This window comes from Benincasa hispida, unplaced genomic scaffold, assembly GCF_009727055.1.
Source record: "Benincasa hispida cultivar B227 unplaced genomic scaffold, ASM972705v1 Contig824, whole genome shotgun sequence".
NCBI classification, from domain to species: domain Eukaryota; kingdom Viridiplantae; phylum Streptophyta; class Magnoliopsida; order Cucurbitales; family Cucurbitaceae; genus Benincasa; species Benincasa hispida.
The window spans coordinates 13,845-36,832 of NW_024065159.1; the positions used below are offsets into that span (position 1 = coordinate 13,845).

Here is a 22,988-nt window from a genome sequence, read left to right on the forward strand (position 1 = left end):
TGATAATGAGGGTGATTAATAATTCTCTAACTGCTTAAAAATATAATATATTGTTGGAATTGGTGTCATAAATCTCTTGTAATCTCGTAGTTTGTAAACTTGTTATAAACATATTGTTGTATAAAAAATAAACAGTTTATTAGAATATATCTCAATCCAATAAACTAAGATTCGAGGTTATTTTGTAATTTAAAACAAAGTATATAGAGACATACAAGTGGGTCTTCTTTAAATATAACCTAAACGGTCTGTAGTAGATGATAAGACTAGGTACCTATCCTGGTGACACACGGATACGACCCGCTTTGTATGTTTACAAGTGTTGAAAGTTTACAAATGATCTCATTCTGATCATTCATGTGGAGACATGTGAGCGGGGGTATCCTATACAAAAGATTTGTATAAGACCAGACCACGAAATGAATAGTCTCTTTAATATAACACTGTTAATAATAGAGACTTACATTTCACTATGAGACCATAGGTGACATAACCTAAATCTTGAGTGAGTTGTGAACTCCTGCTTATGAAGGCGGTCTTTTAATTTGTATGGTGAGAGTTGTCGGATTTCCAACTCGATAAGCCTACCATTTTGGGGATTCGTATGATTGGAGATACTGAACACGACTACACGAACATAATTCATCTTTCTCCAATGCAGCGGCAAATAGTAATAAATTTTTCTTTAAGGGCTGATTTTCGGGGCCTGTAACATAGTGGTCACACCTTCTCCTGGCTTGAGAGGATCATAGTTGGACTATGACTTATTGTCATTAGAGGGATCAGTGGTACTTAAGGAGTTAGATGTAACTACAGGGGCAAAACGATAATTTTAGCCTAGCTTGTACTTGTCTTTAATGGAATGACCGACAGTTAATGGATGTTGGTGTAATTTAATTAAAGAGTTTAAATAATTATCAAGTACCGTGAAACTTCAATCTATAGGTCGATAAGGCCCCTCTGTAACTCAAGATTTAATTGAGAATTGTTTTTTGATTAATTTGAAGTGTTCAAATATTGAGAAAATTAATTATAATGTGATGTTAATTAATTAAATTAATTATATATGTGATGTAATTAATTAAATTAATTATATATGTGATATAATTAATATAATGTATTTAATACATTATAATATAAGGTAATATGAGAGAAATTTGAATATGATTCAAAATACAATAATAATATAGGTAATATGAGAGAAATTGAATATGATTCAAATACTAGTTATGAATGATATTCATGTATAAAATTTAATATAAATATGATTTAATTAAATATCATAAATAAGATAAGAGAATTAAATATTTGGATATGATCCAAATATCAATTATATGAATGAGATTCATATAAATGAGTTTACTATAAATATGATTTATATAAATTCATGTATGGTTGAAGAAAATACATCTATAGGTTATATTGTATTTGATATAATATGTAACTACAAATTATTGTTTATATGGGATATAACATATGGTTTATATACATATAATAAAGTTTGTATTTATATGTATAATTTATATTAATTTAATTTTATTAATACGTGAGAGAGAGTTAGAGAGGGATATGCTCATTCATCTTCCTCCATGAAATACTGAGAGAATAGTTCTCTCTAAAAAAAAAAAAAAACAAACGAAAAGATAAGAAAAGTTATTCTCCTCGCCTCTCCTCCTCTCCATCTCCTTCCCTCTTCCAAAATCCTAAGTAGATCCACACCTCCTACCATTCTCAAACTCTAAGAGAATACAGGAGGCTCTGTTTGGTGGTGTCCTTTTGGAGAAGGAGATCCATTCGTGATTTGTTCCGATGGACTCCTGAAAATAATCTTGAAAGATAAGGGTTTCTGAAACTCTAAGTTTCTTTATTAAATGCATGCCATAATTTACTGTAAATGCATATTCTTTTATTAATTTACTGTAAACATCTATATTCAATGAAAAATAGATTTTGACGATCTTTTCCACTGAAAGGATCTCTCCTCATAGAGTTCCTTCATATATCATATGAAATAATTCAAAATATTTAATTTATATTTAAATCTTATTTGATTTTAGTACAACAATTAAGAGACCGAATCTTGAAGAAGAAGGTCATGTCAAATGCCAATATGACTTTAACAAATATTTAAATATTATTTTAATTTGGTTGAGGTTGAACTCACAAAGGTTTATATATATATAAAACACATTTAGTCCATAGCTAAAGATTTTAGTTCATATACTGTAAATTTTATAGGGATAATTTAGGTCTATTGGATTGACCTGAAAAAAAATGTTTTTCAAAAAAATCATTTTTTATTTTAAACTCTTTGGATAAAAACCATTTAAAATAAACTATGAAAGTGTTGAAAGTGTTTCAAAAGCTATTTTACGTGGTTGTTAAAACACTTCATTTTCTTTTTTCAAAAAGACTTTATTTTAAAATTAAATACTTCAAAAATTAAACCAAATACACCTTTAGTTTCCATCATAAATATCCATCAAAATTAAATTTTAATATTTATTTATAAGCCTATCTATCTACAAACATGTAAGAAATCATATTAAGTTTTAACAATTTTTTTACCATAAAAATGTTACAAAACAAAGTTTCAATTCTAAATGTTATATTCGTGAAAAGAATTTCTTATTGGTAACTTAACTTTTATTTTCTCAACATTAAGTGATGGAGAAAATAAAATAATTTTTGAAGCAATGAATATTGATACAAAATACTATAAAAACTCCGCTAGCTAAATAGAAGGTGGATAATCAATTATCACATGCATCATTAACTTTTTAATTCGGAAATAAAATTAGAATTTAAAAAATATTAAAACGCCCACCGTGGGGTTCGAACCCACGACCACAAGGTTAAGAGCCTTGCGCTCTACCAACTGAGCTAGACGGGCACCCTATTTTGAAAATCAAATCTTTTAATTTAATAAAAGTAATAGAATGGATAGTTTCAGAAAACTCACTTTGAAATGTCAAGTATTTAGGCTAATTTGAGGTTTAGTATAGCCCTTAAAATAACTAGTTTATTACTATGATGTGTGCTATCAATCTTATTGTGTATATATATATATATATATATATATATATATATATATATATATATTATATTATTATATAGTTTATTGAGATTTTTTAAAAATAAAAAGATAAAAGAATAAAAGAAATTATTTACACAAAATAGTAAAATTTTAATCTTTTTTTATAGAGGCTAATAGAAGTCTATTAGTATCTATAAGAGATAGAAACTGATAGAAGTCTAACATTAATAGAAGTTACAAAAATTTATCAATGTTTTTACCTTGTTTCTTATCCTTTTCATACGATTATTCACATTTATCTTTCCATACATTTAGCACATTAGTATCACAATCTCAGAAATAAAATAGAATATAATTATATACTTAAGAAATAATGAGTAATATATTAGAGAAAATTAGAACTTTAATTTTGACACAGGAAAGTTATATAATTTTACGTTCCTTTGCAACAACTTTTTAAAATATATATTCAGTATTTTAGAAAAGATAAAAGTTTGATTTTATTTCACAATGTGGGTATTATTATTTTGTGATTTTGTTAAATCAAATTTTTGTTGGGAAATTTTTTATTTAAATATTATTTTTAGTTCCAAATATTGTTTAATTAAATAAATAAATAAAGGTGATGGTGCTAGGGTGATTATGAACTCAATTCATTTTTTTAGAATTAAAATATGTATGTTGTATTATATTATATAAATTATACATTATTACAAAATATTTAGAAATAAATTGATAATATTTTAGAATTAATCTAATATTTAGTGGGTAATTACCGTACCACTAGTTTTATAGTTTATAAATATAGTATCAAACACATTTAAAATAAATTTTTAAATTAGCTTTTTTTTCCGAGTAAAAGGAACTTTTATTAAGGCCTTAATGTGCTCAAATAAGAAGGTACATATTGTTCAGCTAGATGAATGAGACTAGGAGGAAAGAGATCCACCCAAACTCCTTCACAAGACTTTTCTTAGGATACTTAGCAATGGAATCAACAACAAGATTATATTTTCTAGGAACACGTATGAAGGTAATACAGGTAGGGATCGAATCCCGACCGGAAGCGTGTAAACGCCTTCCATCTCGAAATCAATTTTTGAATAAACAAAAATAGTGTTAAAAAACAGAACATATGAAGGATAAACATATGAAATAACATGCTCTGGAGAAGCTGGGAAACTAAGAAAGAATCATTCTTACCTTTGAAGATTCCCGAGTTCCACGAAAAATCCTATTTGATCTTGGCATAAGCTTCTTCTAAATCGAACTTGAATATGACCACAAGAATAACCTTGTTATTCTTAAGGATTTCAATAAAAGGATAGATGGTATCCAACTAATTGGAAGAGGAAAAAATAGAGAGATTTCTCTTAGAAAGTAAAGAGATGATTTGTATTTTGGTCGCTAGGGGAAAGTTCACCAAAATCAATTCTTGCCCTAAAAGAGCCATAAGAAAGAATTTATATGGAGAAAGGTTAACCTTTTCAACAAGTTTTTCCATATTTATCCATGTGCTCAATTAATTAAATAACGTTTATTTAATTAATTAGCACATTAATTAAATAACCATCTATATATTAAATCCAATCTAACGTATATATTTACTTAACATAAATAAACATCATATGTTTATATGTATCACCTCTCTATTAATTTAATTAATTAATTCTTTATGAATCTAATTCACTTGAATTAAATATTTGAATTTCACTCAAATATATCTCTCCAACTTAATTTAAATTATAGATCACATCCATAATCAATCACATATTAATCACATTAATATACAATTTTCTCAAATTGATTTAAACAATTCAAATCATTCATTTTTAATATCCTTTAGTGAGCTAACGAGTGGACTTGGTGGACCTGCAAATCAGAAGTTCCAACGATATGAGATTAATGGGCTAAACTCATTAACCAAATTAATCAATATTCGTCAACTGTGGTACACTCCACTAAAGACCCATAGATGCACTCTTCTTGCTGCAGATATATTTCTGTTTCCACGGATATAAACCAATATCAGCAAGTTAGCCCTTCACAAGTATCCATAACACCAACTGGGTCAAATTACCGTTTTATCCTTGGCTTGCCTCTGTATCCTTAAGTACGAGTGCTCCTCTAAACAACTTGTTTATGAAACCAATAAACAGAAACCCCTCTTAGGCCAATTAGAGGGTAAGGCCCTTTGTTCAAGTCCTGGAGATAACACTTAAGGGAACACTCATCTACTTACCCTGAAGTCGAGAAAAAGTGAATTCTATCTTATATTATTATGTTTCCAGCTCTGCACTCGGTCTTGTCCCAAAATTGAGTGGACAAACTGCCCACTCTCACCCATATAAATCAAAGGACAATCACTCATTAACAGGACTTCATAATACACTCAGGATTAAGACTAAGTTGCCTAGGTCATCCAATTGAAATAGGAACCAAACTAGTTAACGACGTTACATCTAATGGTTACTATTTTGCAGTTCGGTCTTATGCAAACATATTGCATAGGATACCCCCACTTGCGTGTCACCTACATGAACGTGTTGAATCATTGTGTCTGTATCAAATACAAAGTGGGTCGTATCCATAGTATCACCAAAATAAGGTACCCAACCTTATCCCTAGACTATAAACCCTTTAGGATGTTTCTTGAACATTGATCCTTATATATCTCCATATATAGTTTAAGACTCATAAGACAACCTTGAATGTTAGTTTATCGGATTTAGGATTATTAAGATAAAATAGAATACAACACAATCAATAACATTTATCAAATTAACATCGATAACTCTTTATTGATGATGATCAATTGATAGCATTTATTATCTACGAGTTTTAGGGCATAAAACCCAATAATACATTCAAAGAGAACTACAAAAAGACTTAATTTATTCTATCCATATTCCAATTTTATTTAGGACTTTATTGTTTCCATTTAATAATGAAATCGTTTATTGACGATAAGATTGGGCGATAACATGGGAGAAATTCAGTGTAATGGTTAACTTCACACTTTCGAGAACGACAAGAATTTCTGAGATTGAAGATTCAAGATTAGAGTCTAGGTGAAATGCTGAAAAAGAAAAATCGATCCATTCAAATCTCGAAATCTGAAGCAAGATCCATAGCTGAGGAATAAAAAATCCAAGCAATATTTGTGTTCAAGGCAATAAAATCTTAGGGGGAGGTGACCAACTCAACTTGTTTGTTGTAGGTTTCTTTATGGATTCCTTTACAATTATTACTTCTATTTGCAAAATTGTTGTTCTTCATAGTAGTCTAAGATCCATTTGCTTTTGATGTTAGGAAGGGCAACTGATTTATCATTAATAATGGAATTTCGATCGTTCCAAAGGGACCACATCCAATGGCAATCAATTCAATATTTTCTTGCAAACAAGCATCATTAAGGGCACACCATCTGTCAATGAAGTTATTGTTAAAATCTGCAAAGATTAATGGGATATTCAAGATATGACGTCAAACTTCTTTTACTCTAGTATAGCTGAAAATATTATGATCGTTAGACAATAGTGAAGATGAGTAGATTGGGCAATCAGGTATAATACTGAGACCCTTATTTAATAGAGCTTGCCTAGATGAGATAATATTTTTAAGAATGCTCCAAATTAAATGTTTTATTTTCATAGGAATCTTAAGCTTCCATAGAGATTTCCCGATCTTTTCCATATTATTGTTGCTCGAAGAACATTCATATAATTGAGATCTTTGATACCACTTAGATCCATACTTCACAGAGTAGGATCTATGTCTATCGTGGTGCCGAATCCATCTATCATTAAGCTTTATGTTTATGGGAAGATTTCTAATAATGTTTGCATCTTCAATAGTTGTTGCTTTTAAAAGATCATAGTTCCATTCACCATTTTCAGAAATAAAATCTGTCACCATCCAATCTTGAAATCTGATATCAAAACAAGTAGGTTTATAGGGGATCTCTTTAGATAGTTAGGACTTTGAAAACATTTTTATTGAGTTATCCTTTAAAACTTTATATCGTAAGCCTTCTTTTAGGAAGGAACAACCCTACATTAGTTTGGACCATAAATAAAATGCTTTCCTTCTAGCTATAGCTTTAGTTATATAACAGTCTTTATAATAAATGCTTTTAAAGAATCTAGAGACTAAAGAGTTTGATTAATCTATGAGCCTCCATACTTTCTTTGCAGTTAAAGCTCGCTTGAAGCCATCTAGATCTCAAAAATTAAGGCCTTCTAAGACTTTAGATAAACACAAATCAATCCATTTAATCCAATGAATTTTCCTTTGGTTAAAAGTAGAACCCCACTAAAAACGAGAGAAATTCCTGGTTATTTTTGAACAAAACTTTTTGGGAAGTTTAAAAGGCTCATACAATAAGTAGGAATTGTTTGACCAATGCTCTTAATATGGATTTCCTTCCCTACTGTTGAGAAAAATGAAGCTTTCCATCCTTGCATTATTTTCCAAGCTTTGTCAATGATGAATTTGATTTCTTTACTTTTACTTCTGGATAGAGAGGAAGGAAGACCAAGATAGTGCCTTAGGTCGTCCACATTTGGACACCTAAAATATTGTTGAGAAATGTGCTTCTCTTTTTGTGAACATTCGGTTAAAAAAGCATAGTTGATTTGTCATGGTTAATCTTTGCTCCTGATGCTTATTCAATTTTTTAAAGGATGTATTTCAAAATTGAGCAGTCTTGTTCTGTTGCTTGAAAAAAGATAATGTTATCATCAGCAAACAGTAGAAGAGGATGGTCGGACTTGATGGATGTATTGAGAGACTTAAAAGAGAGCACAAAGGGTGGTGAGTTAGTAAGAGAAGATAAACCCTCAATAACTAAAAGGTATAAGTAAGGAGAAAGAGGGTCCCCTGACAAATGCCTCTACTTGAGGTGAAAAAGTTTGGTGCTCCACCATTAAAAAGTATTGAGAACTTGGCTGAAGAGATACAATTATATATAAGAGAAACAAAGTTAGAAGAAAACATAATTGAATCATTAAAGGTTTTAAGAAATTCCATTCAAGTTTATCATATGCTTTGCTAAAATCAAGTTTTAAGGCTGCAACTCCTTGTTTGCCAAATTTTAATGATGTTCAACGATCAAAAGTGTATTTTCGAGTAATATTAAAAATGACAAAAGTGATTTTGACGATTTTAATGTTGCTAAATGAGACCAAGCTCGGTTTAGTAAGCATAAGAGAGTGTGTCCATTATATATCCTTCTTACTTTCAAAAAATAAAAAATAAAAAAGTCCAACATCGTGATCTTGGGAAAAAAAAAATCCAGTTTTCCCAAGATATATACACACAATAATATGTTGTTTTTTTTAAAATATTTAAAAAAAAAAAAAATTGTAAGTGTTTGACCATCTCTTAACTAATTGACCGACTTTTTCCCCTTCAGTTAAAAAATTGAGCAAAAATAGTAAAACTGATAAAAATATTGTCAAGTATAGAAAAATGTCAATGTCTATTAGTGATAAACCGTGATAGACTTTTATCACTGACACTGATAAATATCTACCGCGATCTATCACTGATAAAAAGTGACATTTTACTATATTTATAAATAAGTTGACTCATTTTTCTTTATTTGAAAGCAATCCAAACTAAAAAGAACAACTTAGATAGAACATAAACTTACCTTTTATTTTTCACTTAATATAATATTTTACCTTTTTCACATAGGCAAGGATTTGAGAAAGTAAAAATTAATATAATAGAAGTTTACCAAGTCTGTCTCATGATTAAATTAATTAATGACCAACCATAACCCATGAATTAATATGTCATTGGCGGCCCATCTTCTCCATGTCCTAAAGCAAACTCTTAATTCTACCAATTAATTAAGTTCACACAACTCTATTTTTTTCCCTTTAAAAAAAATCATCATCCTCCATTATTATTCCCCTTATAAAACCCACAACCTTCATATTATTTCATATCACCTCAAGTACTCTTTCTCACATAACCTACTCTCAACTCTTCATTTTCTTTTTTGCTCTCTCCCAACTTCAAAACCCTCCATTCATATGGCTTCTCAACTTCTCTTTTCAGCTCTCTTTTTACTTTGTTGTTTTTCTATGGCTTTTGCCTCTGATCCTTGTCAACTCCAAGCTGCATCGCTGATCTAAATAGCCTTGATAATCAAAAACTTATAAACACTACTTCCACCTATATAGTTTGATCTTAATTCTATTTCTTAACTTTTCAAAATATAAACCTTTGTTTTTAAGTCTAAAGAAAAACCTTACTATATATGTCGTTATTGAAGGAACAGTGAAGTTTGAATGCGGATGCGTGATCATCCCATTTTTATTTTTACAAAATAAAAATTATAGTACAAAAATTATGCATCAAACAAGAAATTTACAACATGCTAAAACATAAAAGATTAGGGAAGAAATTTGCTTACCCTTGAAGAATAACTTCTTCACATAAATAATTTTCGATCTATTACGAACACTTCAATGAGGACACCACAAAGCAGAGTGATAACGGGCAGAAATGCACGTTATTACAGTGCTAAGTTATTAAACAATGAAGGTTTGTATTGATAAAATATATAAAATTGCGTCAAAAAAGCATTAAGTTCATAATATTGTGGTCGCATGCGTCCATCGCATGAAAACAGTTAACTTATGTATTTTTGTGCAGAAATGCGTTGACGCAAGGCAGAAAACGCGATCACAAGAAATCAACAGTCGAACATAGCGTTACCACAAGGCTTTGCGGTGATTTATGCTCGCAAAAATCTGCTAAAGAAGGATTGTCGCATAGAGCCGGCGCAATTTAGTGGGCGCAACTGGGTGAAAAGCATAATAAATCACGATGGGACAGAAAGCTGATGACGGTCGAGTTCGAATTAAGTTGACAAGCCGCTAACGAACTACTGTAGCAAGTACATTCAACTTTTCGGTGACAAATATTTGATGCATCAAACAGAGAATTAATGGCATCCCATCAGTGCAATCATAAAAAAGAAGTCTTTCACCCCGAAGCTCTATAAATACTGAAGGAAACCTTCAGTGAAGAAGTTCGGACAGTTAGATAATTCTCCCTTAGATAGAAATAGCTTTGTTCATTGTTTTCCTTTTTACTTAGAAGGCAGAGCAAGAGAAGGGAAGAGACGCTGAAAGATCGCTCTAGTTAGCTCAAGAGAGAACCCAGAGGCGTGAAAAAGCAGAGGGAGGGTCGACTCTCACGAGAGCGAAATATCTTTTGAACAGAGTAGAGAAGAACAGTGTAAAAGCCTTGGGAAGCAAGAGATTGCTACCAGGCTCTTTATTCTCATTTCACATTAGTTTTTGTATTTAACCTCTATATCTATAAAATGGAACTTGTTTATCTACATCTGTTCACTCTTTTAAAAGCACGCATGAGTAACTAAATTTATCGAATGGGTTGAGAAGAACTAAGCTAACATGACCTAGGATCTTCATTGCATGTGATTATCTTGTCTTATGTTGAGCCCAACATCCCTTTAGAGCTATTCGAGAAGGATTCTAAACAAAGAACCTAAGACTTGAGAAAGCTAGGTTAGAATCTAAACTCGAGAGAGCGAGATTAGATCTGCATAAGCGAGAGATAGGGAATTAGAGATAAGCTCTGTTTTCCAACATGCATCGCATGAACCCTAGAGATAGGTTATGATATTATGTGGTCACCTTATTTGTGTGTGTGTCAATTGTCATCGCATATATAAGAATAGAGGCTTATGTGTAGGTCCTATATCCCTTATCGCATATATCACATGCGTTTTAGAACTAGAAGCATAGCATTTGCGTTGAGAGATGATTTTTTATTGTATGTGTGTTGCATGATCGCATACATGAACGCAATCTTAGGAAGTGTTAGCTGAACCCCTTCTCACCCCGTTCCCTGCATATTCATCGCATCTTCCGTATTATCAACTCTTGTCTTAACTCCACCACATACATTTATTTTATACCGCAAATAACAACCCAAAACAACTCTTTGATTTATTGGTTACCGCAAGGTCTTCTTAAAATTATCACCACATATCGTTTTCCTTAGTCTCTGAGTTCGACCTTGGACTTGCCAGGAAATTCAGTAGGATTTATACTTAGATTCTGCTGAGAAAACTTGTTGCACAACGCATTCCCATCACTGCAATTTATTTCATTATTTCACCACATAAAATAACGCATCATGTTTTGGCGCCGTTGCCGGGGACTTCGGCAATTCAGTGTGCTAATGGTAATTTTTCTGATTTTTTTACAGCTCTCAATCTCTGGCGAATTACAACCCAGAGATTGAGAGGGCGTTTCGACGTAGATTAAGAGATAGCCGCTAGCAACAACAACCAAATAAAGACGATATGGCGGAGCAGCCTGGAAATGGAGCACCAAACGTAAACAATGTCATGGCGAATCCAATCCTACTAGCAAACGATCGCAATAGGCCCATTCGGGACTATGCATCGCTAAACCTCTACGATTTCTCCCCCAGGAATCATAAGGCCCGCCCTTGATGGATCTCGATTCGAAATGAATCTGGTGATGCTGCAGATGATCCAGACTACTAAATGAAACTGGTGATGCTGTAGATGATCCAGACTACTGGACAATTCGGAGGAAGGCGTGGTGAGGACCCGCACACCCACCTCCGGAGCTTCATAGAAATCTGTAACACTTTTGTGTTCCCGAATATCTCTACCGAAGAAGTTCGACTAACTTTGTTTCCGTTTTCTTTGTGTGATCAGGCACGAAAATGGGCGTATTCTCTCAAACCAGGGGAGATCACTTCCTGGGAACAAGTAGTAGAGAAGTTTATGAAGAAATATTTCCCACCAACTGAAAATGCCAGGAAAAGGAAATTAATAATCAATTTTGAACAGGACATGGACGAATCGCTCAACGATGCCTGGGCGAGGTTTAAGAGGTTGGTAAGGGACTGTCCACACAACGGATTACCAGACTGCTTGCAAATGGAGATCTTTTATCACGGATTAAATCCCGCTTTGCAGACTGCTGCCAATGCGACAGCCACTGGAATCTGCTAAACAAAACGTATGATGAAGCCAAAAACATCCTCGATTGCATCTCTAAAAATCATGAGGACTAGAGAGAGAGCGATCAGAGATTGAGAATAAAGGATAATGACGCAAATAATGGTGCTATCGCATCACTTCAGAGTCAGATGACTGCGATGATGAACTTGATACAGAGAATCGTAATCAACAGCCCAACACTGCATAATGGGCAAGTGAACGCAATCAATCAGACTGCCGCGAGGTGTGCGAATTACGGTGAAGGACACACGATGGAGGAATGCCCGCAAAATCCACAGTCTATTTATTTTGTGAAGAATAATCCATTCTTGAACACGTACAACCCTGGGTGGAGAAACCACCCCAACTTTGCGTCAAAAAATCAGCAGCAAAATTTCCAATCAGTGGTGCAAAAAGAAGGGCCTCCCGAATTTTTTCCGCGAAATAACGGTCAGACAAGTAATCAAGTCAGCAATTCGCAGACACCGCAAACTTGCTCCTTAGAAAGTTTTCTGAAGCAATATATCGAGAAGAACAAAACTGTGCTTCAAAACCAGGCGACGTTTATTCGCAACCTGGAATTACATATGAGGCAGATTGCAAGCGAACTCAAGAACAGACCGCAAGGGACCCTGCCGAGTTCAACAAAACTCCCACGCAACCCAGGGGGTACGGGTAAAGAGCAGTGTCAAGTGGTGACATTGCGGAGTGGAAAGACTGTGGTAGGGGAGAAGAAGGAGCCTAGCCGGACTGCTCCAATTGTGCTGGAACCTGAGATGGCGGTGGCTCGAGAAGAAGAAGGAGAAAAAAAGTGATAAAGCCAGAGATTGTGTCCACCTCAGAGCCAAAAGAACAGGGGACTCTGAGAGTACAATTGCCACCTTTCCAACAGAGCCTCCGAAAGAAGAAAAATGACGAGGTACAGTACCAACGCTTCATGAATATGTTAAAACAATTACATATTAATATTCCGTTAACTGAAGAAATTGAGGAGATGCCCGCATATGCAAAGTTTCTAAAAGATATGGTGACAAGGAAGAGAGGCACTGGTAAGTTTGCCACGGTGGGTTGACGTAGAGCTCCAAATCTATAATCCCACCGAAGATGCGCGTTCCTGGGAGTTTTACTATACCTTGCTCCATTGGAGGATTATACATCGGGCAAGCGTTGTGTGATCTTGGAGCCAGCATCAACTTGATGCCTCTGTCAATCTTTAAGCAGCTGAATGTGGGGCAACTTGCACCAACGACAGTGACTTTTCAATTAATCATAGATCTCTGGTGCATCCAAAGGGGAAGGTGAAGGATGTGTTGGTAACAATTGACAAATTTATATTACCAGTCGACTTTATCATCTTGGACTACGAAGCCGGCAAGGATGTGTCTATCATCTTGAGGCGACCATTTTTATCAACTGGTCGTGCCCAAATTGATGTACACAAAGGAGAGATCATCTTGAGCGTAAATAGACAGAAGGTCAAGTTCGACATTATCCGTGCCATGAAGTATCTTGATGAAGAAGACCTGAATGAATCTGACGATGACCAGAGTTTGAATGAAGAAGAAAAGCCTGAAGACGAAAACAAAGATGAGGATGCGATCGCATCCATTGTTGCATGCAATGCGATCATAAAAAGAACAAACAAGGAAGATGAGATGATCGCAACCCAAGAAGAAGAGCCAACAGTAAATGAAGAAAGAAAAACAACGCAACCATCCCTAAAACAACCACCATTAATAGAGCTGAAGACCCTGCCCAACCCCCTAAAATATGTATTTCTAGGGCAGAATGAAAAGCTACCAGTTATTATTTCCTCTGAACTTAATGAAGACCAAGAGAATGCGCTGTTGAGCATTCTGAGAAAATATGTGTGAGTGATTGGTTGGACGCTTGCAGACATTCGAGGAATTAGCTGCGCATACTTTATGCATCGAATTCGTCTTGAAGAAAACCACAAAGGATCGATCGAACATCAGTGCAGACTCAACCCTGCGATGAAAGAGGTCGAAAAGAAGGAGATAATCAAGTGGTTAGATGCGGGCATCATCTATTCGATAGCAGATAGCACATGGGTCAGCCCCGTGCAGTGCGTGCCGAAAAAAGGTGGGATGACGGTAGTCCCTAACGCAAATAACGAGCTGATACCGCAAAGGATCGTCACGGGATGGCATATTTGAATGGACTACCGCAAGCTGAATGTGGCAACGAAGAAAGATCATTTCCCTTTATCTTTCATTGACCAAATGTTGGATCGACTAGCTTGAAATGACTTCTACTGCTTTTTGGATGGGTATGCCGGTTATAATCAGATTATGATTGCTCCCAAAGGTCAGGACAAGACCACATTCACCTGCCCGTATGGAACTTTCGCTTTTCGCCGCATGCCATTCGGCCTCTGCAATGCGCCAATCACTTTCCAAAGGTGCATAATGGCCATCTTTTTAGAATATCTTCAAAACTCCGTAGAAATATTCATGGACGACTTCTCTGTATATGGGCACACATACGAAGTCTGTCATGCCAACTTGAAGAAGATATTGAAAAGATGTGAGGAGATGAATCTTGTACTTAATTGGGAGAAATGTCATTTTATGGTGAAAGAGGGCATTGTGCTGGGGCATAAGGTGTCTAGGGACAGGTTAGAGGTGGACAAGGCAAAAATTGAAATAATTAAAAAGCTCCCACCTCCAACAAGTGTAAAGACTGTAAGGAGTTTCTTGGGGCATGCCAGATTTTACAGACGTTTTGTCAAGGACTTTTCAAAAATAGCTCGATCGTTGAGTGCGTTGATGAAGGCCGATAGAAAATTTGACTTTGATGACAATTGCCTCAACACATTCAGGATTTTGAAGAATGCATTGACGACCACGCCTGTGTTGATCGCACCAGATTGGACACTTCCTTTTGAATTAATGTGCGATGCGAGCGGGTATGCGATGGGAGCAGTACTAGCACAGAAGAGAAAAACAATATTACATTTCATCGCATATGCGAGTAAAACTTTGAATCTTGCTCAAACCAACTACACCATCACAGAAAAAGAGCTGCCGGCGGTAATTTTCGCGTTGGAGTAATTCAGAGCGTATTTGCTGAGAACAAAAGTATTCATCCACACTGACAACTCAACGATAAAATATTTGATGACAAAGAAGGACGTGAATCCAAGGTTGATTAGATGGGTTCTCCTCCTCCAGGAATTCGATATAGAAATAATTGATTGCAAGGGGACAGAGCACCAAGTTGCGGATCACTTATCCAGATTGAAAAATCCAGAGGTTGACCACAATCAGTCAGAGGTGAGTGCGGTGTTCCCAGAGGAGCAGCTATTTCATATAGAAGAATTGCCATGGTACGTAGACGTGGTAAATTATCTGGTTTGCTAGCAATTTCCCGAAGATTACACCGACCACCAAAAGAGGCGGCTCAGGCATGAATGTAGATCATACTTTTGGGATGAGCCAAATCTGTATAAGAAGGGAGCAGACCAGATTCTGCGACTATGTGTACCGAATGCTACTCAACAACGTATATTATCGCAATGTCATGATTCACCATATGGCGGGCACTTTGGAGGCCAACGCACCGCAGCTAAAGTATTGCAAAGTGAATACTATTAGCCAACACTGTTTAAGGATGCAAATGACTACGTGATGAAGTGTGACTGGTGCCAATGCACGGATAACATTTCATGGAAACATGCGATGCCTATGAACACCATTTTGGAACTAGAGTTGTTCGACGTCTGGGGCATTGATTTCATGGGACCATTCCCACCATCGAATGGTCAAAATTATATTTTGTTAGCCGTCGACTACGTGTCCAAGTGGGTAGAAGCAGTGGCATGCGCCGCAAGCGATACGGCGGTAGTCTTTAAATTCTTAAAGAAAAACATTTTCACTCGTTTTGGCACTCCACGTGGCATAATAAGTGACGAAGGCTCCCACTTTGTCAATCACACTGTCAAATAATTGCTGCACAAATATAATATCCTTCATAAAGTGGCCACCGCATACCATCTGCAGACGAATGGTCAGGCCGAAGTGTCCAACCGAGAGATCAAGCTAATATTGGAGAAGGTGGTGAAGCCTTCGCGAAAGGATTAGGCAAGAAAGTTGGACGATGCGTTGTGGGCATACTAGACTGCCTATAAGACACCCATAGGCATGTCTTCGTATGCGTTGGTATTTGGTAAAGCATGTCATTTACCACTAGAGCTGAAGCACAAAGCATTGTGGGCGGTGAAGAATCTAAACTTTGACTTAAAGACAGCAGGAGAAGCGAGAAAACATCAATTGGTCGAGCTGGAGGAATGAAGGATTAACGCATAAGAATGCAAAGATCTACAAGGAGCACACAAAGTGTTGGCACGACAAACAAATATGCGGGAAGAACCTTCAAGTCGGGCAAAAGGTCTTACTATTTAACTCGCGACTACGGCTCTTCCCTGGGAAATTAAAGTCACGTTGGTCCGAACCTTTCATAGTGAGAAAGGTATTCCCGCATGGCGCGGTCGAGTTATCTAATGATGACGGAACCAACATATTCAAACTTAATGGGCAATGAGTAAAAGTATATCACGAAGAAGACTGGCATTGCGAGGTTGCCTCTGTGGACCTGAGAAACTCTGAAGAGAAAAAAGTGGGTGGTCCCTGGCTATCAAGCGATTTAAATCCATCAGGGACGCAAGTTTTGTGAAGTATCCGTTGAAATCTTGAAATCTTAAACTTATCTACTCCTTAGTATTATCATTTCACTATCTTTTTGCTTATCTAAAAAAAAAAAAAAGAGAAAAATTTTGTTAACTCTGTTTTCTTTAATATTATTTGACCTTCTCAATGTTTTTCTTGCAACGATCGAGGTGAACGATTGCGGAGGCGCTACACGAAGATGCAACTATTTTATGCCGTCACCGCAATGCAAAGAACAGAGATCACCGCAAAGCAGGATGCATCAACAAATAATGCGGGCGACAACGTAAATTTGGGGGTTGTATCTTTCCTTAACTTTAGTCCAAATTTCGTTATCGCATCGCATTTTAATTTTGAAAGTTTTATCACCGCATCCTCTTTGGTTACCGCAATCATTTAACATTGATCAATTTAGTAAGTCATCGCATGCTTTCTCTTTGCCAATTATGATTTCAATGATGAAACACATGCTTCTATTTTTTCGTATACACTAGAGTCAACTTAATTTTAGGACAGTCACCTCATGAAATATTTCTAGAAGTTAGTGGGTTGTTAGCTTTCTTTCAAACTGACTCTTTATGAAACCTCTTAAGAACATCGCATGACTTCTTTCAATCTTTTGGCAATGAGGACATTGCCAAAAGATTGAATTTGCGGGTGAAGTATTTATTTTCGACCATGCTATTTTTAGCTTACCTAAAAAAAAACCATAACATTGCGATCGGATCCTACTCGTAGTTGGATGTCCGCATGACATACGTGGGGGCAAGCCAAAAAAAAGGTAGGAATCGTGATCAACGCATAAAAAAATGACCACAACTCCGCTGCCAAATGGGTATGAGTTCATTGCATGCGATTATCTTGTCTTATGTTGCACCCAACATCCCTTTAGAGCTACTCGAGAGAGAGTCTAAAGAAAGAACCTAAGACTTGAAAGAGCTAGGTTAGAATCTAGACTCGAGAGAGCGAGATTAGATCTGCATAAGTGAGAGATAGGGACTTAGAGATAACCTCTGTTTTCCAACATACATCGCATGCACCCTAGAGATAGGTTATAATATTATATGGTCGCCTTATTTGTGTGTGTGTCAATTGTCATCACATAAATAAGAATAGAGGCTTATGTGTAGGTTCTATAACCTTTATCACATATGTCGCATGTGTTCTAGAACTAGAAGCCGTAGTATTTGCGTTGAGAGATGATTTGCTATTGTATGTGTGTTGCATGATCGCATACATGAATGAAATTCTAGGAAGATTTAGCTGAACCCCTTCTCAACCCGTTCCCTGCATATTCATCGCATCTTCCGTATTATCAACTCTTGTCTTAACTCCGCTGCATACATTTATTTTATACCGCAAACAACAACCCAAAACAACTCTTTGATTTATTGGTTACCGCAAGGTCTTCTTAAAAATTATCACCGCATACCGTTTTCCTTAGCCCTGAGTTCGACCCTGGACTTGCCAGGAAACTCAGTAGGATTTATACTTGGATTCTGCTGAGAAAACTTGTTGCACAATGCATTCCCATCACCGCAATTCATTTCATTATTTCACCACATAAAATAACGCATCACGGAGCCTTTTGTATTTTCTTTTGGGTAGAGAATTTGCAAGAGATGTGGGCTTTACTTCTTTTGGAAGAGAGAGGAGGAATTTGAGAGGAAATTTTTTTTTGGGATGATTTTTTTGTAAAACTAACAAAATGTTCTATTCTCCCTTGGTTAGGAGAAGAAAACGTGAAAAAGAAAACCGACCCCCTACACGTACAAATACCACTATATTTACTATTGGGCCAAAATTATCGTTTTACCCTTATAGTTACATCTAACCCCTTAAGAACCATGACTAGACCCCTTTCGTGCCAAAAGAGGGTGTGACACAATATTGTTCAAGCCCTGGAATCAGTCCTTAAGGGAGAAATTTATCTACTTACTTCGACGTTAGGGAATGAGTGAATTTCATCTAGTGTAGTTGTGTTTCCAGCTCTCTAGTTAGACGAATCCCCCAAATGATATGCTTATTGAATCAGCGATTTGGCCACTCTCATCCATACAAATCAAAGGATCTCTTTCATAGACAAGAGTTCACAATTCACTCAGGATTCAGGTCACGCCACCTAAGGTTATCCTGGTGAAACGTAAGTCTCTATTATGAACGACGCTATATAACGAGACTAGTCATTTCGTGGTTCGGTCTTATACAAACTTCTTTATGTAGAATACCCCCGCTCACATGTCTCTACATGAATGATCAGGGTCCAATCATTTGTAGCACTTTATAAAAATTGTAACATCTACAAACTGGGTTGTATTCGTAGTGTTACTAGGATAAGGTCCAGCCTTATCCATCTGCTACGGACTATTTAGGTTATTACTTAAACATGATCCACCTGTATGTTGCTACATACATATTTAAGCTACAGAAGATAACTTTGGATGTTATTTTATTGGTTTTGTGGGTTAATGCTACTAAATGTCAAATAAAATATTTCATATTTTATTAAATAAATAAAATCCTTTGTACATTACAAGTACAAACTACAGAACCTACAGATATAGGGTATCAACCCCAACAGTTATAACTATTTTCACATCGTCAAATAGGATCACCTAAAAATATAATTAATTATCATTATAACTAACAATTTCAATGCTCAGATATATTAATATGGACTAAAGATTTTATCTTTTCACAGTGAAAGTAATGGTCTAATTTGCAAGAACCCAACTTGGTGGAAGCTAAGGACTTTTTCTTTAATGGGTTGCATGTGGCCAAGGACACCAACACCCCTACTGACTCTCAAGTAACTCCAGTGAACGTGGTCCAAATCCTGGACTCAACACCCTTGGTATCTCTATGTCTCGCATGACTTTGCCCCATGGGGCATCAATGCTCCCATACCCACCCAGTACTACCAAGATCTTGATGGTCCTTGAAGGCAAGCTCTTGGTTGGATTTGTCACTTCCAATCCTGAGAACCGTTTGATCACCAAGACATTGCACAAGGGTGACGTCTTTGTTTTCCCTGTGGGTTTGATTCTTCTAACAAAATAGTGGTCATCGTCACGCTGTTGCCATTGTAGCATTGAGTAGCCAAAACCGAGATGTTATTACCATTACTATTCAGTTTTTGGATCGAAGCCTGACATCCCCATTGATATCCTTGCAAAGGCTTTCCAAACTGTCTCCACTAAAGTATAATTTTAGTGCAGTATAATTTTTCTCATATTTTATTTATTTATTTTTAAAAATTATATTATTTATATGCTATGTAATAACTTTTGGTTCACATAATCAATGATGGATCTAAAGTATCAATACATTATTGATTTAAATATTTGTGGTCACTTTAAGTGAGTATATTGTTATTAAGCCTAAATTAAACATCAATGTTGCTGTGGTGTAGTGGTTATCAACGTTAGTCTTACACACTAAAGGTCCCCAGTTCGATCCTGGGCAGCAACATTTCATTTATAATTCTTTTATACTTTTTTCCTTCTATAAAAAGGCAACTTTTAAATGTATTTTTTTCCATTTTAATATTAATGAATAAAGAAGTTAAAAATAGAGTTTAATTAGTCCAGGTTTGTATTAACTTTTAAACCAAGATTTTTGTTATTATTAGATGATATAATATTAAATTAACCATCATGCATCATTTTAAATTTTTGGGTCAATAAATGATTTCTAATTAATTAGAACTAAGGAAACAATTCTACTACAATGCAAGTATGGTTCCCACTTTGTTCATACTATAGTTTTGCATTCATAAATATTAATTTAATGGCAATAGACACTACGTCATTTTAAAAAGGATACTTAAGTGATAACTAATTAATGAGAGTACTATTCATATCATAGTTGTATTTTATAAAAATAAAATAAAAATCTTACCAAAATGAAAGGAAAAAAAGTACAAAATTTTCAAATGTTGTTGAACTAAAAAGGAAACAAATATATAGTACAAAGAATTTATCAAATTTCAATGCCTAGATTTGTCCAATCGTTTTTCATTTTTGAGTTAAACAAAATTTATAGGAGTCGATCAAACCATTGATATTTGATATGTTAATATATATCTTATTTATTCACCTATGTTTGGACTGACTCACCTATAGGTCTCTTTTATCTATTTATCTCTCATAGTTCAATAATCCTAAGTATATAATACAAATAATTTACGAATTTCAAATACCTAGAATTTATCCATATATAAATATTTTTTTTCCTTTTTTGAGTTTAACGTCAAGTGAAATCAAACGATTGAGAAATTTTATATGTTAGTGATATCTAATCTATTTAGCCTTGATTGACCTAAAAAATTATTTCTTTTATATATTTATTTAGTTTCGTTTAGTTGGGAGTTATAATTTAAACATTTTACCTTTTTGATAAAAGATATAATATTTTTTTTTTAACTAATTGAGCTATGCTTAAGTTGAACGATCTCTTTTATCCTTAATTATGTTTCTTTTTCACAATCATGTACAAAATCTTTATATATATATAAAGAAGCACACACGCGTATTAAAATATATTGTTGAAGCCTAGATTTTGATCCAAAACTTACATAAAAACTAACATTATATATTTCAAGGTATTGTTATTAATTTATGATAATAGTGTAGTACATATTTTTATTCTTACGATTTAGAAGTTTAAATCTTCATACTTCACTTTCGATATTTATAAAAAATAATAATAAACTTATCAAACCAACAACATGAAAAAGTTGAAAGTTCATCTAAAATCAGTTTATCGAAACAAAAAAATTTCAACCACCAAATCATGGAAGCATTCAAATAATTCAATAAAAGTAAGTCAAATAAATTAGGCATTTATTTTAATTATTTGGTTTAAGTGTTTGACCATAATTCATATATACTTTTAACCCTGTGGATGTGGATATATCCTCTCTACTCACTACAATACTAAGTCTGATCCCTCTTGAACTCAGTCTTCATCCAAACCAAAATTAATAAACAATTAAATATAAAGAAAACAATATATATATTCATAGTCTTACAAATGTGAAATCTCTCTAATTTGATTAATTTCCTGCCCTTACCTTACAAGTTTGATCAACTCCAACATTATTTATTATTATTATTATTTTACTATTTCAAAAGGAAAATGTGTGTTTGTTTTAAGTTATTACCAAAATACTTAAGCCCGCCATTAATTATTAAATCTCGGTAATTGATCTATAAATAGAGCTTCCAATCGTTAATCCATTCATAAATCCAAACCAAAGCATCTATACCCTTAACTTTCTTAACAATATCATTAGCAATGGCCGCTCGAGTTTTCTTTTCTCACCTTCCTTGCAATTACTTGTTCCATTGCATTGGCATCAGATCCTAGCCCACTTCAAGATTTTTGTGTGGCAGATCCAAACAATCCAGGTTAGTATATATTCTTAAATTATTCCTAGCTTTATGTCGTCCTAATAACATTGAATCTACTAGTTTCTAATTACTTTACTAATATTTTGCCATATGATTTTGTAATGACCTCCAGTGAAAGTGAATGGTGCGGTTTGCAAGGATCCCAATGTTGTGGAAGCTAAAGACTTCTTCATGAGTGGGTTGAATGTGGCAGGTGACACTAATAACCCTGTTGGCTCTGCAGTAACTCCTGCCAACGTTGTCCAAATCCCAGGGCTCAACACACTTGGCATCTCTATGGTTCGCATTGACTATGCCCCATGGGGAATCAACGCTCCCCACACCCACCCTCGTGCCACTGAAATCCTGACTGTCCTTGAAGGCACACTCTTGGTGGGCTTTGTCACCTCCAACCCAGAAAACCGTCTCATTACCAAGACATTGAACAAGGGCGATGTCTTCGTCTTTCCCATTGGACTAGTTCACTTTCAACAAAACATCGGCTATGGCCCTGCAGTTGCCATTGCAGCTTTAAGTAGTCAAAATCCAGGTGTTATTACTATTGCTAATGCTGTTTTTGGTTCAAAGCCCGACATTCCAACAAATATCCTTGCAAAGGCTTTTCAAACTGATCCTGCTATAATAGCCACCATTCAGTCAAAGTTTTAGAAAAATACCTATTAGGACACGTTAGATATTGGGGTTTTGTTTTTATTCTTCATACATGCTATTTTTCTTTCATATTGCTCATGTAATTTTATTTTCATTGAAGTTACTTTTAAAGTTTAATTCATCGTTGTATTCATTGTGTCTCTATTCAATAAATTAGATCACTCTATTCAATA

General features: G+C 34.8%; 1 protein-coding gene, 2 non-coding genes and 1 pseudogene across 3 annotated transcripts; 3 read left to right on the forward strand and 1 right to left on the reverse strand.

Moving 5' to 3' along the window:
• Window positions 1–2,820: 2,820 nt before the first annotated feature.
• Window positions 2,821–2,893, reverse strand: TRNAK-CUU. Its single transcript has one exon. It is a non-coding gene; the product is annotated as a tRNA-Lys (tRNA).
• Window positions 2,894–13,086: 10,193 nt separating this feature from the next.
• Window positions 13,087–19,957, forward strand: LOC120070053 (annotated as a pseudogene).
• Window positions 19,958–20,147: 190 nt separating this feature from the next.
• On the forward strand, window positions 20,148–20,221 carry TRNAV-UAC. The gene has a single exon. It is a non-coding gene; the product is annotated as a tRNA-Val (tRNA).
• A 1,827-nt stretch (window positions 20,222–22,048) lies between these two features.
• On the forward strand, window positions 22,049–22,812 carry LOC120070054 (putative germin-like protein 2-1). Its single transcript, XM_039021909.1, is given in 3 exon segments — window positions 22,049–22,068; window positions 22,070–22,161; window positions 22,277–22,812. Coding segments are annotated over 3 exon segments (648 nt in total).
• Window positions 22,813–22,988: the final 176 nt, after the last annotated feature.